The 13983-nt window shown below is 39.3% G+C and overlaps 1 protein-coding gene across 5 annotated transcripts in view; it reads right to left on the bottom strand.

Annotated features, from left to right (window-relative positions):
* Positions 1-2285: 2285 nt before the first annotated feature.
* Positions 2286-13983, bottom strand: part of ANKH (ANKH inorganic pyrophosphate transport regulator) — a 169373-nt gene continuing 157675 nt past the window's right edge. For all 5 annotated transcript variants that reach the window (XM_025209629.1, XM_025209630.1, XM_006028234.3 and 2 more), the window contains 4 exons: positions 11018-11147; positions 5995-6118; positions 5199-5298; positions 2286-2687 (listed from right to left, as the gene is read on the bottom strand). In XM_025209629.1, coding sequence (XP_025065414.1) covers positions 2571-2687; positions 5199-5298; positions 5995-6118; positions 11018-11147 — 471 coding nt within the window. In that variant the 3' untranslated portion in view covers positions 2286-2570. The remainder of the gene's footprint in view (positions 2688-5198; positions 5299-5994; positions 6119-11017; positions 11148-13983) is intronic.

Below are 13983 nucleotides of genomic sequence, written 5' to 3'. Positions count from 1 at the left end.
TCCTAGCACTGTTTGGTGTGGACATATCAATTAATTTGTTACTTCAGCAAAACGGCCAAAAGAAATTCAAAGTTCACTGGAAACAGAATTAAACAGGACTGGTTACATGAGTAGTCACCACTGGTGCTATAAAATAATTTCTCCTGAAATCATGGTCAAACCCTGCTACTCCTTGATCACATATTTTATTTTACAAATTCAACATATAAACAAGTAGTAAACGTTCCCCGCCCCCCCCCACCTTAACTAAAATTTCACCTTTTGGTTGTATCACCAATAAGTTGGTATTTAATATTTGCTCAAACTTCTAGCTAATTTAAAAGCTTTAGTATTTAAATATTGGGGTTTTTATTGTTGCTTTTTTGAAATAGTAGAATTCTTAGCTTAAACCCTAAATAAATATTCAATACTCACAACTATTAAAAAATACTGCTGCTTAAATTTCTAGTCATGTACCAGAAATAAAGGTTACAATAAAAATGTTTTCTCATTTTACCTCTACTGCTGTCAAAAATGCTTGTTGAGACTTTGAATACAGGTGCACTGGAGAAAGAAAAATTATGGCAATAGATAAGATGTCCTGGCCACTATGATATACAATAATCTCTGTACAGGGTATATACACATGACTGTGAGTCTGTTCTCAAAAATCTATATGTGCATGCACAAAGCTGATTTGTCTGAGTTTATTCTGCTACTGTAAGGAACAGTGGGAACAACCTGCTAGTAGCATTGAAAACACAGATACTGTTTTATCCTTCCAGTGCCATCATTTTCAGTAGCAACAGACTGATTTTTCACAACTCATGATCATGACAAAGCATTTCATTTGTTTATCTTATTGAATTTGTACATGTAACAAATCTAATACAAACATTGCAGATAAAATGCATATTAACTTATACAATACGTTTCACTACAAGTAATATTCATACATGAGCAAATTTCGTATTGTATTAGAGACTTTTTTTACTGAACTTGGAAAAATAGGAAATGTATTGTAGCCTAAAATAAATTATACATAATATACAATATATATATTTATACACATATATATGTATATATACACATATATTGATATAATATTTAAAATAATAATTTTTATTTAGATTTGATCGATTCTTTGAAGTGTTAGGACTACCTGCTAAATAATCTAGAAACTCAATTTGTCCATAATTAAATAATAATTCACTTCTAAAACTTAGAAAAATATACTTTACTAAATAAAGTTACTAATTAGGGACATCTCACGCAGGACTAAATTCACCCCCAGCACAGATCATCCATTCAAGGACCTTCTACTTTCTTTGATACCCACTTAAATGTCAATGCCTACCTTGTTCACAATGCATGCACTTACTCATGTGAGCTGTCCTTTTGATTCTCCCAGAACTTCTCTCATGAGTCTCCAGTGGGAACGGGGCTTGCAGTCAAGTCCCTGGTGTGGTGTCCTTGGTACTCAAGCTTCACTCATACTGATCTACTATACCTAGGGAAATATGTTAAAGTGAAATCCCCATATATTGGATAGGACTATTGGTATCAAATGGATTATATCATAGTGTACTCTTATATTTCTGTCATAGTGTTGGCTCTTATATTTCTGAATACATATCACAGAAGTAATTATAGAGCAAACCATAGTGGAAAATGAATACACTGAACATTCGTCAGACCAGCAGATGAGAACTTTGGTAAAGCTTCATTTGTTTTTCTTTTCCTCCCTTAGGAAAGAGCCTTAGATACAATTGTACCACTCTACCAGCTGCATAACCCTTATTGGAAACAGCGAATGAAAATGTATCTCATGGAAATGATATGTAAGACTGGGACCAGCCTTCTAGGAAACTTGACTCAAATGTTTACACTTAAAAAAACCCAAACTTTAATCTCTGATGACTTAACAAAGGATATGTTGATTTTTTTGTCCTGTATTTTATTTTTTCCCTCTGCTGTTTCCTAATTAGGGCTTATGCCTTCCTACTTTGTTTTATAACAATGTACAGTATAACCTTATGCCTTCCTACTTTGTTTTATAACAATAAACAGTATACCAGCCAGTGATGAGACCAAACAGAACAGTCCACCATGGTACAGTTGTTTATGTAGCAAAGTCATTTTCAAGCAGGAAAAATAAAGCTGCATTTTCCATTTTTTTAAATCACTCATTAATTAAAAAAAAAAAAAAAGGAAAGATGAAAGCAGAAAGGATGACAGCAGAGTGAATGGCACAGACACACAGCAGCACTTCGGTTGACAAATGCAGATTGTCCAAAGGTGATGAATGTGTAAGTAAGGAAGACTCCTTCTACTGTAATGCAGCTACATCTTTTGAGTTTGCATGGTGCAGGAAAACAAATTCAACTAAAAAGGAAAAAAGCAAAGACCTTCCTTTAGGTCCCTCATCAGTGTAAGCATACTCAGTATGCTAGAGAATTTATCTGAAACCTTTTAAATCAAGGCCTCTTTATTACAAAAATAAAAACAAACCACAAAAAAAAATGAGAGAAGAAAAGATGCTGAAGTATCATTCCAATTGTCCTGGAAGAGAACAGTCACATCCCATTTCATTATTCATTCTCTTCTCTCATTTCTACGATGTCTGTCATTTCCTCTGTTTGAGGCATGTCAGTCATTGCTGAGTCTTCACCTTCCGTAGCTGTCTCATTCTCATTCCGCTTCTTTTTCTAGGTTGAAAAGAGTAGTCAGTTGAAAAGAGTAGTCATAACTATGTGACCATTTATACTGTTTGCTGTGTATAAGCTCAGTCCTACCAATTTCAGGCCTTATCAGAAGAAATTTGGGCTACTGGGCAGAGGGCAGTACTTAGAGTTGACAATCTTAGGTTCCATCATTGTTTTCTTGCTGGCTTGTGACATTAACTTAGAAAATCATCTTAAACTTGGCATCAGATATGAAATAATAATTACTAGCGTGTTTTGGGGCTAGCCAATGTCTGGGGATTGCTTCAGAATAACAGGAGAGAAGGCAATATATCCAGTAAATGAAAGGTGGCATAATAAATTTTACAAGGTCAAAGGTCAGGAGGGCAGGACTCCCACATACACATCCCTTCCAAAGATAAAGTGATTCTAAAGCTTTTTTTTTGTCCAGAAGAAAGAAGGAGGGCTTTCCAGACAGTCACATGATTCATCCAGATTGTCTTTGCTAAGAAGCTCTTAGCTCCAGTACCAAACAAGATGAACCATCTGTGTCCTATTATCTGTTTCTCAGCATGCTGACCTATCCTTACAGAAAACACTTTCTAAGTGGACAAAAAACCCACTGGTTTTTATCAATTCAGCTGAACTTTGACATACAAGTGATTCAAGATTACTGGGCTGTGTATATAATACTAGTTTGTGGCTCTCACACATTTTCTCCATGTATTTAATCTTTTAGCTGAAAATAAATTGATATATGCAACTACTGTTATGCCAGTTCCTTGCTAGCTTGGGAAAAGATAGTTTCATATTCACAGCACTTGTAGCAGTACTATATCAGTCCTGCAAGTTAAGCTACAAAAAATAAAACACCTAAGAAGAAAGCTGTGGAGGCTAAAAATATGCTGGGAAAGGTGATAATTAGTCCATGCAACAATAAAGTCTAAACAAAATGTGTCGTGAAACTGCAAGCCAAGGATAACAACTGCCTGGGATCTACCATTCTATTTTTGTTGTTTATGGGATCAAGAAAAAGGTGACAAGCCAACAACTACAGAGAAAAAAGTTCTTTATTTACTTATGAATCTAGCACTGCATGGCTTGAGCTGTGAATGTCTTCCTGCTCTGATGATACACGCCAACACTATTCTTAACCTCTATCAATATAAATGTAGTTTAAAGTCTTTAAATTCTGTTTTCATAACCTCTTAATAGAAGTAAGCATGATAGAAATTTTCAGGGGTTCTTGATTTTGGCCTCTAGTGGAAATATTAATGAAACAAGCATTCTCTACCTTCTCCCCACCTAGAACTTGCTAAATAATTTCATGGTCAATACTTTGCTAATTTTATTGGAGTCTAAGGTGTAACAATGCAACAGGTGTGACACTTGGGAGAACAGCAGCAACTTCTGACTGCTGTTGTACTGGTGGCATAATCATGTGGCTGCGGGTGACAGTGCCTTCCCCGTCTCTTCCCCCCTCCCAAGAGGCTGCCCTGGTTGCCCTACCTTAGTTACGCTACTTATTCCAGTTGTGTGCAATACCCTGTAAAGAATTGGTTCTCAACCTTTTTAGATTTGAGGCACTCTGGCATAGACTTGATGTGCCCTTTGGAAAATGCGGAAAATGCCAGCACTTACTTTTCACTATTTTTTGCCTATTGAAAATCATTAAAGCAGTTTTTCTGTTGAAAGAACTCAGAAGAACACAACTATGGATTCCTATTTGAAATTTCTGATTTTATCGTGTGAATCATTTTTATAAACTAAGAGCCTTGTTACACGTTGCACTTTGAGCAGCTCAAATGTCGATCAGTATTACTATTAGCTTGAGTTTGGAGCAGTCACACCTTAAGACTAAAGACCTTCTCTGACTGTCCCCCACCTGCACAGCTGTGATTTGCCACTAGAGGGCTGGTAAGCAGGGGCCTGACTAGGAGCTATAGCTATGGGTTGCCACTACAGGGCTGGTGATCCAGGACAGGCTTCTATCCCTGCTTTAGGTGGGGGTGTGCAAGAGATGAGTTGCAGGGGGGGCAGGAACCCAGCTCCAGAAGCTGCCTAAAATTAATGTTTAACAAGGTCTTAACAGTGCTATCATGGCACCCTGGTTGAGAATCACTGCTGTAAAGGCACAACTATGGAGCTCCCTGATTGGTCTTGGCATCACAAAACATTTATACACATGCTTAACAGGATTCATGTGAGAATTCGTTAAATGAGTGATGTTGGCTAGCTAAAGTTAAGAATTTGTGCATGCTGGACTGTGGCCACTGAGATATAGAGGAGTATTCACTTGTGTAAAGTTTCTCACTTATTTAAATCTTGGCAAGTTCTACTCCATAATTTGCATATGTTTTCTTCTCAGTGGAGAAAAAAATCCTTCCACTCAATAGTTTACTCTGTATTAAAAATAAAGCCATCAGCCTGTGTCCATCTTCAGCAATGGTAGCTACATATACATTTAACAGAATTCATCAGCCCTTCCAGGCAGCACGTTTGATTTCCCTAATTTCTTCAGATGCAGGCTCTTACCTGTTTTCTATAGACATAGCAAGCTGCTATTGCAACCATGGTAGATTCTCCTACAAAACCAGCTAGAAGTGACCCAACTCCTAGGGTGGCTCCGTGGACTCTGAGGATATCATAAAAAAGAGTAAGTTTATGTTCTTTTAAAATGTATACACGTAAAGATAGAAAATTTTAGTGGCAATAAAGTATATAACTAATATATAATTTTTCATGAACAAATACTATACTAATGTAATGTAGCTGGTGTATTACAGTGGCGGGCCAAAAATCTAGGCACAGGTAGTGAGAACAATTTATATTTAATAGTCCTACTTTACTTCCTGAATAGGATTACATAATTTTTCTTTTCGGTGAAAACAGGAAAACCCATTATAGATCAGATTCTCTGCTAAGATAGGCTGAATATGGGATTTTAAGCAGTATTACAGCCCTGCTAAAGAATGATGGATATGATGGGGGGTTTTTTCAAGCCTACAGAGAACGTGACGTTCCCTCTTATATTTATTTCATGGGTTTTCATAAAAGTAACCTCACCTGAAGCCTAATATCTTTCCATTAGTACATCTGTAGAATCTTCCCCATGGGCCAGTTGGTAAATGTCTGGCTAGTGATAGATTTGTATCTATATACTTGTAAGTGACTGTTTATGAGGGACTAAAACTACCTTAACTTTTACTTTCTGCTCTCTTTAGAGAACATGTTAAGAGTGAAATAGTGCGCCTCTTTAATGAAAGCAGAGTGGGGAATAAGATAGTTACAAGTAAGATAGTCACAAGACCTACGGGGAAGAGTCATTTACCCCAAGTAAGGCAGAACAATGAGACTAGTGATGAGGACGATAATCCGCAGAACTGAGCTGGGTGCCAGTACAAATGTCTTCTTTAGTGTCATCAGCCAACCCGTCAAATGTGCTCTAACTGTCACTGTAAAGAAAGGGAGGAAACAATGATAAAAAATATGTAGGAGGAAATGCCAGTCATATCACAGAGAGAAGGAGAAAAAATGAGTGCAGGGGTGTAGGTTGTAGCCGTGTTGGTCTAAGGACATAGGCAGACAAGGTTCCTTGGGTGAATCTGATATCTTTTATTAGACCAACCCAAATAGTTGGAGAATAGTTATTAAGCAAGCTTTCGGGTTCAAAAACCCTTCGTCAGGCTAAGGAAGTTTCAGCAGTTGGTGTGTGCTCTTCCTGGATGGAATGAAAAGTAAAGAAGCCAGAGGCTGGGCTGGTATGCATACAAGACAGGGAGTCAGTGAAAATGTAGATTGAGGAGTCAATGGGTGAGAGACAGGCGGGGAGGGGGGGGTGGGAAGAGAGAGAAGGGGGATGAAAGTGGAGAGATACCTGGGGAGTCAGATGTCAGGCAGGTTATAATGTGTCATAAATCCAATGTCTATATTTAGTCCATGATTTTTAGTATCCAGGAGGTTGATGAAGTGGAGTTCATAGGCTCGTCTTTGGGAAGTGGTTTGTAAGTTTCCTTTGAGGATCAGGACTGAGAGATTGGAGAGAGAGTGGTTTTCTTGTGAGAAATGTGCCCCCACAGGTAATTGGGTATTTCTGTCTTTGATAGATTTCCGGTGTGCGTTCATTCTGGTGCGCAGTTGTTTGGTTTCTCCTACGTATTTTCCATCAGGGCATTTGGTGCAATGGATGAGGTATATTACATTTCTGGAGGTGCAGCTGTAAGATCCAGGAATGCTGATGGCTCTGTTGTGGGGTGTAGTAATAGTGGGGGTGGTGGAGATGTGTTGGCAGGTTTTGCATTTCTTGTCATGGCACGCGTGGTCTGGATCCTTTTGGTGTGTTCTGGGCTTGAGGAAGTTTGCTTCTGGTGATAAGGTTAGCGAGGTTTGGTGCTTGTTTGAAGGCTAGGATGGGTGGCTCTGGGAAGATCTTTTTAAGAATAGGGTCTCTTTCTAGTATGGGTTGCAATTGTTTGAGGATTTTCTGTACAGGTTCAAGGGAGGGGTGATATGTCATAACTAGCGGTGTGCGATCATCTATTTCACCTACTCTACTCCAAAAGAGACCAACTTAGGAAGGAAATCACCATATACTACAACAACTTAAAAGGCAGAAATCCATGCATTTTCCTTGACAATATACAATGGTGGAGGGGTGGTCCCATTTCATCAAACTGCAAGCAGTGTCCAGTAGTTTATACCAATCCTGTTTGTGGATCAGATGGTCACACATATTCTTCTCAGGTAAGAAAAAAAAAAAGAACTGAATTGTTCATTGTTCTCCAAACCTCCCCAAATATTCAGATATATAATAAAAGTATATATTTATTTTTATTTAAATAGATGCTTGATTTTTAAATGCCTGTCCCAGGCCAGTACCTACCAAATGAATCCAATGCATTGTAAGAAAAAAAGCATGCAATGGCAATAAATCTGCTGGAAGGAAAAAGTAATAGCTAGCAAAAATATATAATACTATAATATTCCCCTGTCTCAGACTCCGTCAAACATCCCACTCCCTCCCAGCTCAGCCCTTCAAGATACAGGTTTTGCATACCAAGAACATTGAAACTGAGTTTTTTAGACCTGCTCAGAGTGAACCCCTAGGCTCAGAGAGCACCTGTTCACAGTTCCCTCTGATAAACTTTCACTAGTTGGAATTGTGGCATAATTGTGTAGGACCAGAGACAGTCAAGCATTTAGATACGTCCCTGACCCTTTTAGAACAAAACCAGCATATTAAAATTCATCCACATGTGATAGGCAGCCATGGCAGAATTTGGAGCAAAGATGTTGTGGTTACATTTACAGGAAAATACTGCAAATAATAGGCAAGCTACTTTGTTCTGGACTAATTCTAAGTTTCCTAGTAGATTAAGGTGAAGCACATTGTAAGCAACCTTGAGATGACAAAGACCTCAACTGTTGTGGTGATATCTGTATTCAGAAGAAAATATTTAAACTCGGAAACCAGACATAAATAAAAGGAATTAACTAAATCCTCAAGTCATAAACCTTACTAACAAAAATGATGGACACCTCCCTTAAATTCATTTCATGCTTGTGCCTGTATAACCTTAGTCAAATTCTCTAATTGAATCTTGCAATTTAATACAGGTCTTAGTCTTTCCTGGCTCAATATTGAAAGACTTTGTTCTCATTCATTTCTAAACTTTAAAAAAGACTCTCGTCCTTACTACCCAAGCTAGAGGAAATGGTAACATAGAGCTTGCAGGAGTATTTACCACATGGAGTATTGGAGTGCCTTCCCCCCTCATCTACAGTTCTTATATACGTTGAAACAATGGGTTGGCAGCATTAAACTGAATAGTATTCCATTTCAAAAATTCTTAGCAGGAAATCATTGGCAAGCATTGTTCTGTGAGATAATACCAAGAAAAACAGATGATGCCAATTGAGGACAGTCTTGTCTGTTCTTGTCAGGTAAGAGCAGGCAAGACAATAATACCTGAAGCTTCACCATATAATATTGTCATAGACTCCTGCTGTTCATTTGACTACAGCAACATATGGTATGAGGAACATTCAGAAATGTTCTTCCCTTACACAGAGAAAAATACAATTTTATGTTTGACTATAGTCCCCCGATATCAGTATATTTGGTCCAACACAGCTGCAATTTGGCTATGCCCATATTGTAGAAGTCCTTGACCTGCATATCCAGAAACTACTACTCTGCTGCAATGACATCATTTTACTAGTGGTAAAATAAATAGAAGCCTGAAGGAGCCACACCTAGTGGACAGGCTGAATGGGGAAGCAGTTCAAAATCACATCTTGTCACTGGTGACTACAATGTGGGATGTGTGTATGTGGCAATATACTGTCCCAGAAAAGATTCAGTCTTCAACTCAGCTTTGCACGGTACTTGTTCTTCATAGCCTTTTACAGAACATAGTACTCCCTCTTGATGATGTTGCCTCTTTAGACAGAGTCAGTCACCATCAATTTCATTATCCCATAAGGAGATGTCATTTTTTACATTTCTTGGGAAGAGACAATTGCAAGGTAAAACTGCAAGATTCGGGCTAAAAATCAGTGGTGAGCTTGTGTCTCATCTTGAGTCACAGACCTGCCCATGAGCTTCTAGGTTTGCTTGAAACCATTTTAAAAGTTCCTTGTAAGCATCAAGGGTGTAGGAAAATACGTAGGAGAGACCAAACAACAACTGCACACCAGAATGAACGCACACCGGAAATCTATCAAAGACAGAAATACCCAATTACCTGTGGGGGCACATTTCTCACAAGAAAACCACTCTCTCTCCAATCTCTCAGTCCTGATCCTCAAAGGAAACTTACAAACCACTTCCCAAAGATGAGCCTATGAACTCCACTTCATCAACCTCCTGGATACTAAAAATCATGGACTAAATATAGACATTGGATTTATGACACATTATAACCTGCCTGACATCTGACTCCCCAGGTATCTCTCCACTTTCATCCCCCTTCTCTCTCTTCCCGCCCCCCCCTCCCCGCCTGTCTCTCACCCATTGACTCCTCAATCTACATTTTCACTGACTCCCTGTCTTGTATGCATACCAGCCCAGCCTCTGGCTTCTTTACTTTTTATTCCATCCAGGAAGAGCACACACCAACTGCTGAAACTTCCTTAGCCTGACGAAGGGTTTTTGAGCCCGAAAGCTTGCTTAATAACTATTCTCCAACCATTTGGGTTGGTCTAATAAAAGATATCAGATTCACCCAAGGAACCTTGTCTGCCAAAAAATGAGTGCGACTTTTATTTTAACCATATTGATGGTATTTATTCGAATTTAAGATCAAAGATATACACATGGTAGAAGCTGTTTAAAAGGGATAAAAACAAAACAAAAGAAAGTCACTAAATAGGGAAGCTGACTGGGAGTTCAATATGCTTTGGCTCTTGTAAACATACAAAAAAGAAGTCATAATCTCAGCAAGCTTCCCACAGTGGGAAACTGTCCTATCATAAATGTTTTATTATAAGATGGTTCCATTCTGTTTTAAAAGAAAAGTAAAATATAAATGTATATGACCATAAGAATAAAAATAAAGCTTCACTACATCTTTTGTGCAGCAAGTTTATTTTCCTTTTGGCATAAATGCATAACTCCTATCCATGTTTGTTAGAAAAGATACTAATTTGGGAATAGGTCTCAAAAATACCACTTTAAATTTGAAGATTACAATCCTTATGAAGCTGTGCTGTTATATATTGTGCCTACAGAAAATATTATATCATGTAGCAGTAGCTCCTGTGGGTTATAATACTTACATGATAGCATTCCAATGCTCAAGGGGAACATTTTGGCTACAACTGTAATAAACTTCCATATAATATGAAGGAGGTATCTGCATTTAATATTCTTTCCCATCGATATATTATCAGTATCTTTAAATCTTACTCAGATTTGATTAGAGGGGACTGGTTGTCTTGTTAACACTATATAATTTTTTTAGATGTTGTACAACCACACAGTTCCTTATGATCTTGGCAGAAACATGGTACATGTCCACTGTGACTAGTTTTATTACATTTGCATTCTCTATCATCTAGAAGAGATATGCTTCAGCTTTTGGTTTTTCTCTTCAAGGTAAATTAAGAAATGCAGGCATGCCAAATGTATTTTAGCCTAGTGACAGACTCTCCCCCTACTATAATACCTGTCGAGCTAAATACTATAATATCTGTTTAGCTAATTTATCAAGCTAAATTCAATTTGAGGGCAGGGTAGTGCACAAGATCTCGAACCTATATTATCTTCAGTGGAACAGGTATCTGCGTTTGGCCACTTGTATCTTTGAAACCTGCGCAGGGAGGAATGAGCAATTTGCTGCTTTGTTTTTTACCTGGAACTGGGAAGAAGGAGAAGATGCGCAAAGGAACAACACAGAGCTCTGCAAAGGCAAAGTCCACACCAATGATGTCAACCAAAATCTTCTCTGATACATCTGGTGTCCAAAACATCACGAAACAGAGCTGGGAAAGAGAACCACAAGAACAGTGTTGAAAAGAGGGGGACAGAAAAGAGATAGGAACAGGTGCTCCAAAGTGCCTGGTCTTGGCCTTGCGTACAGGTACTTCCTGTCTTGAATTGGGACTGGGGGTAGGTACAGTGCCTCTCCACAGCATTCAGGAATCTCTAGCATCCACAGATATTACAGTATGTTGTAAACAACCTTCCCCCCATCCCTGAAAGACAGTGTTGCAAAATAAATGGTAGACAGGGAGTAACCCTAACCCAAGCAGAAACTTGTTGGGGAGAAGGTTATGAAAGGCCCTCAAAATACATCTTTCCTCACCAAGAGCGCATCCAGACAACTGTGGACATGTGGTAGGTGGCGCTGCAGACCTGTCTGCAGTACCACACACTGCACATGCAGGTGTTCCTTGAGTTACTACTTTGCATTGCAGGAGGGTTTTGCCCCAGGAGATCCCAGGGTCAAAACCCACACCAGTGCATCACACCCAAAACCACAACCTGGTTAGTTGGAGCCATGCTCTGGCTGCTGGCCAGGATCCCTGCTGCAGGAGTGCCATGGCTGCAGCACCCAGAGGCTGCCAGGACCCCAGGAAAGGCTCCTGGGGCCAGCACAATTGTAAGGACTGTCTCTAACTGTGGTGGAGTGCAACATGTAAATAAATGACCTGAACTTTCAGGGGTGCTGAGTTATTTATAACTCCCATTGTCTTCAACAGAAACTGGGTATTTAACGTCTTGGAAAGCCAGGTTCCAGGTGCCTTTAACTTAACATGACAGAATGAGCAATAAGTGGAAAATGGATTCAAAACTTTCTGAACCTCTCTAAAATCAACCAAAAGGAAGTCTTGGAAAAGAAAACACCGCATAAGAAGTTTTTCTTCAGTGCATTCAGGAATTAATTTTCCTTGGCTTTGAGGATTAGAAAGGTTCATAAAACCTTTCTACAGGACAATGGGTTTCATTTAAAGAAGACTTCTAATATTTAAATGCAGTAAAATTTAAGTTTCCAAACTAAGTACAAGCCTAAAACTTTCATGGCAAGTTTGAACACAGGTATACAAATGGGTCCCAAAACACAAGATGGTCATATGAGAAGCCTCGTAGTTGGGTACCCGTAAGCAGTGCCACTGATTCTGTCACAGCAAGGCATCAGAACTCCTTACAAACCAAGGTGCTGAGCTTGTAACATTTTAATGTCTTCAGATCTTCCCATTAGGATGGCTGAGCTATTTTTAAGGAATCATTAAGCATTTAATTCTCTTGTAGATGATATCCTAGTTAGAGAGAAAATGTTCAGAAGTATACTTTAAATTGTCTCCAAGACTGAGAGAGAGATTAAACCATACTGCTGAGACCAGTACTTTCTAAACTATGAAATGTGCCCAGTTTTATTCTGTATGATGAATCAAGGTGAACATAAAGCATAGAATGCTCTTCTGTGAATGTCTCAGATCTTAGAATTTAAGCAGTTTGGCAGTGTGTGTGATGTTTGGTCACTATCTGTATGGGAAACAATAAAGAAGACCCATGGTGCTCTAAGTAGTGGTGCAGTCATTTTGGTCCATGCTACTCTTCTCTTCCAGTCCACATTCAAATCATGTGGTGTGAGAGAACTCTTGTGTAGCTGGCTTTTCCGCTTTTGGGAAAAGATGCATGTCAAAGATCTTTCCTGGAAATCCCTTACTAACAATCTCATCATGGTACTTTTCAATAAAAAGGGACAGCTACTCTCATTATTTGTGCTACAGTTCAATTCTGGAGCGTGCCCCACACTTCAAGTTGTTTTTATGTTAATGTTTCTTTTCCCCTATTCCTTGATTAATAAACAAATTAAAACATACCAAAAGCCTCAAATTTGCTAGGCGCTCTGTCAGATTTTAAGAAGAGAAAGCCAGAAACATTAAATTTTTCAAGAAATCATGTCACTAATGTCTGAAAGCTCCTTCCAGAGCCAACCCTAGGAGGTTTGTGGGGCCCGGGGCTTATCAGCCTTTGTGGGGCCTGTGCATTGGTGGTGGGGGCGGGGTTGTGGCAGGCAGCCAGAGCATGAAGTGGGGGGGTGAGCAGCTGGAGCACAAAGATGGCAGCACACAGCAGCCACACGGAGTGGTGATGCCCTCAGGGCCTGTACGGCACTGTTTGCAGGGCCCCACAAAGCACAGGGCCCAGGTTGCTCATCCCGATTCACACCCCCCAGGACAGCTCTGGTGCCTTCAATGTTTAATTGATTCTTTTAAAATCCAGGGGTAAATTTCATAAGATCTGACAGTTCTTCAGTTGTATAACCCATGCTTTCTTACATATGTTTGGGGCAAAATTTGGGGCTCATTGAAGTCAGTGGACAAATACTTTTCAACTACAGTAGGGTGAGCACCCTTGTTTTCCAGTTGTGATGTGTCATTTTTAATTAACTTGGAAACTCCCAGTCTGTAAGTCTGTGACTGAATAGTACATGGGTAAGCACCTTCAGCTATTACATAAAAGTGCCAAAAAGCCCCACTGAAGTGTCCAATCTGTGCAGACGCTGCCGAGCTGTGTTGAAGTAACATGTTGCTTCTTCTGTAAAGTGTGTTCCCCCCTAAACCCCGATGTCTGTCAGCATCCAAAAATAAATGAGAAGAAAGAAAAAAATGAGCTCGAGCAGGTATCTCCTGTCTCACTGGCAAGCTGCTTGAAAATCCTCATTATAGGAGCCAGTGAGAGTACCATAAAGGGAATAATTCTTTGCCGCACGAATCTCTGCAATGTGTCCAGAGGGATAATTTAAATGTTGGCACCTGGAGTAGCATGAGGGGGAACAACTGCCTCCTTATGCAGGGAGCAGTGGCACAG

Source organism: Alligator sinensis, unplaced genomic scaffold (genome assembly GCF_000455745.1).
Source record: "Alligator sinensis unplaced genomic scaffold, ASM45574v1 scaffold420_1, whole genome shotgun sequence".
NCBI classification, from domain to species: domain Eukaryota; kingdom Metazoa; phylum Chordata; order Crocodylia; family Alligatoridae; genus Alligator; species Alligator sinensis.
This window is presented reverse-complemented; position numbering and strand designations above follow the sequence as displayed.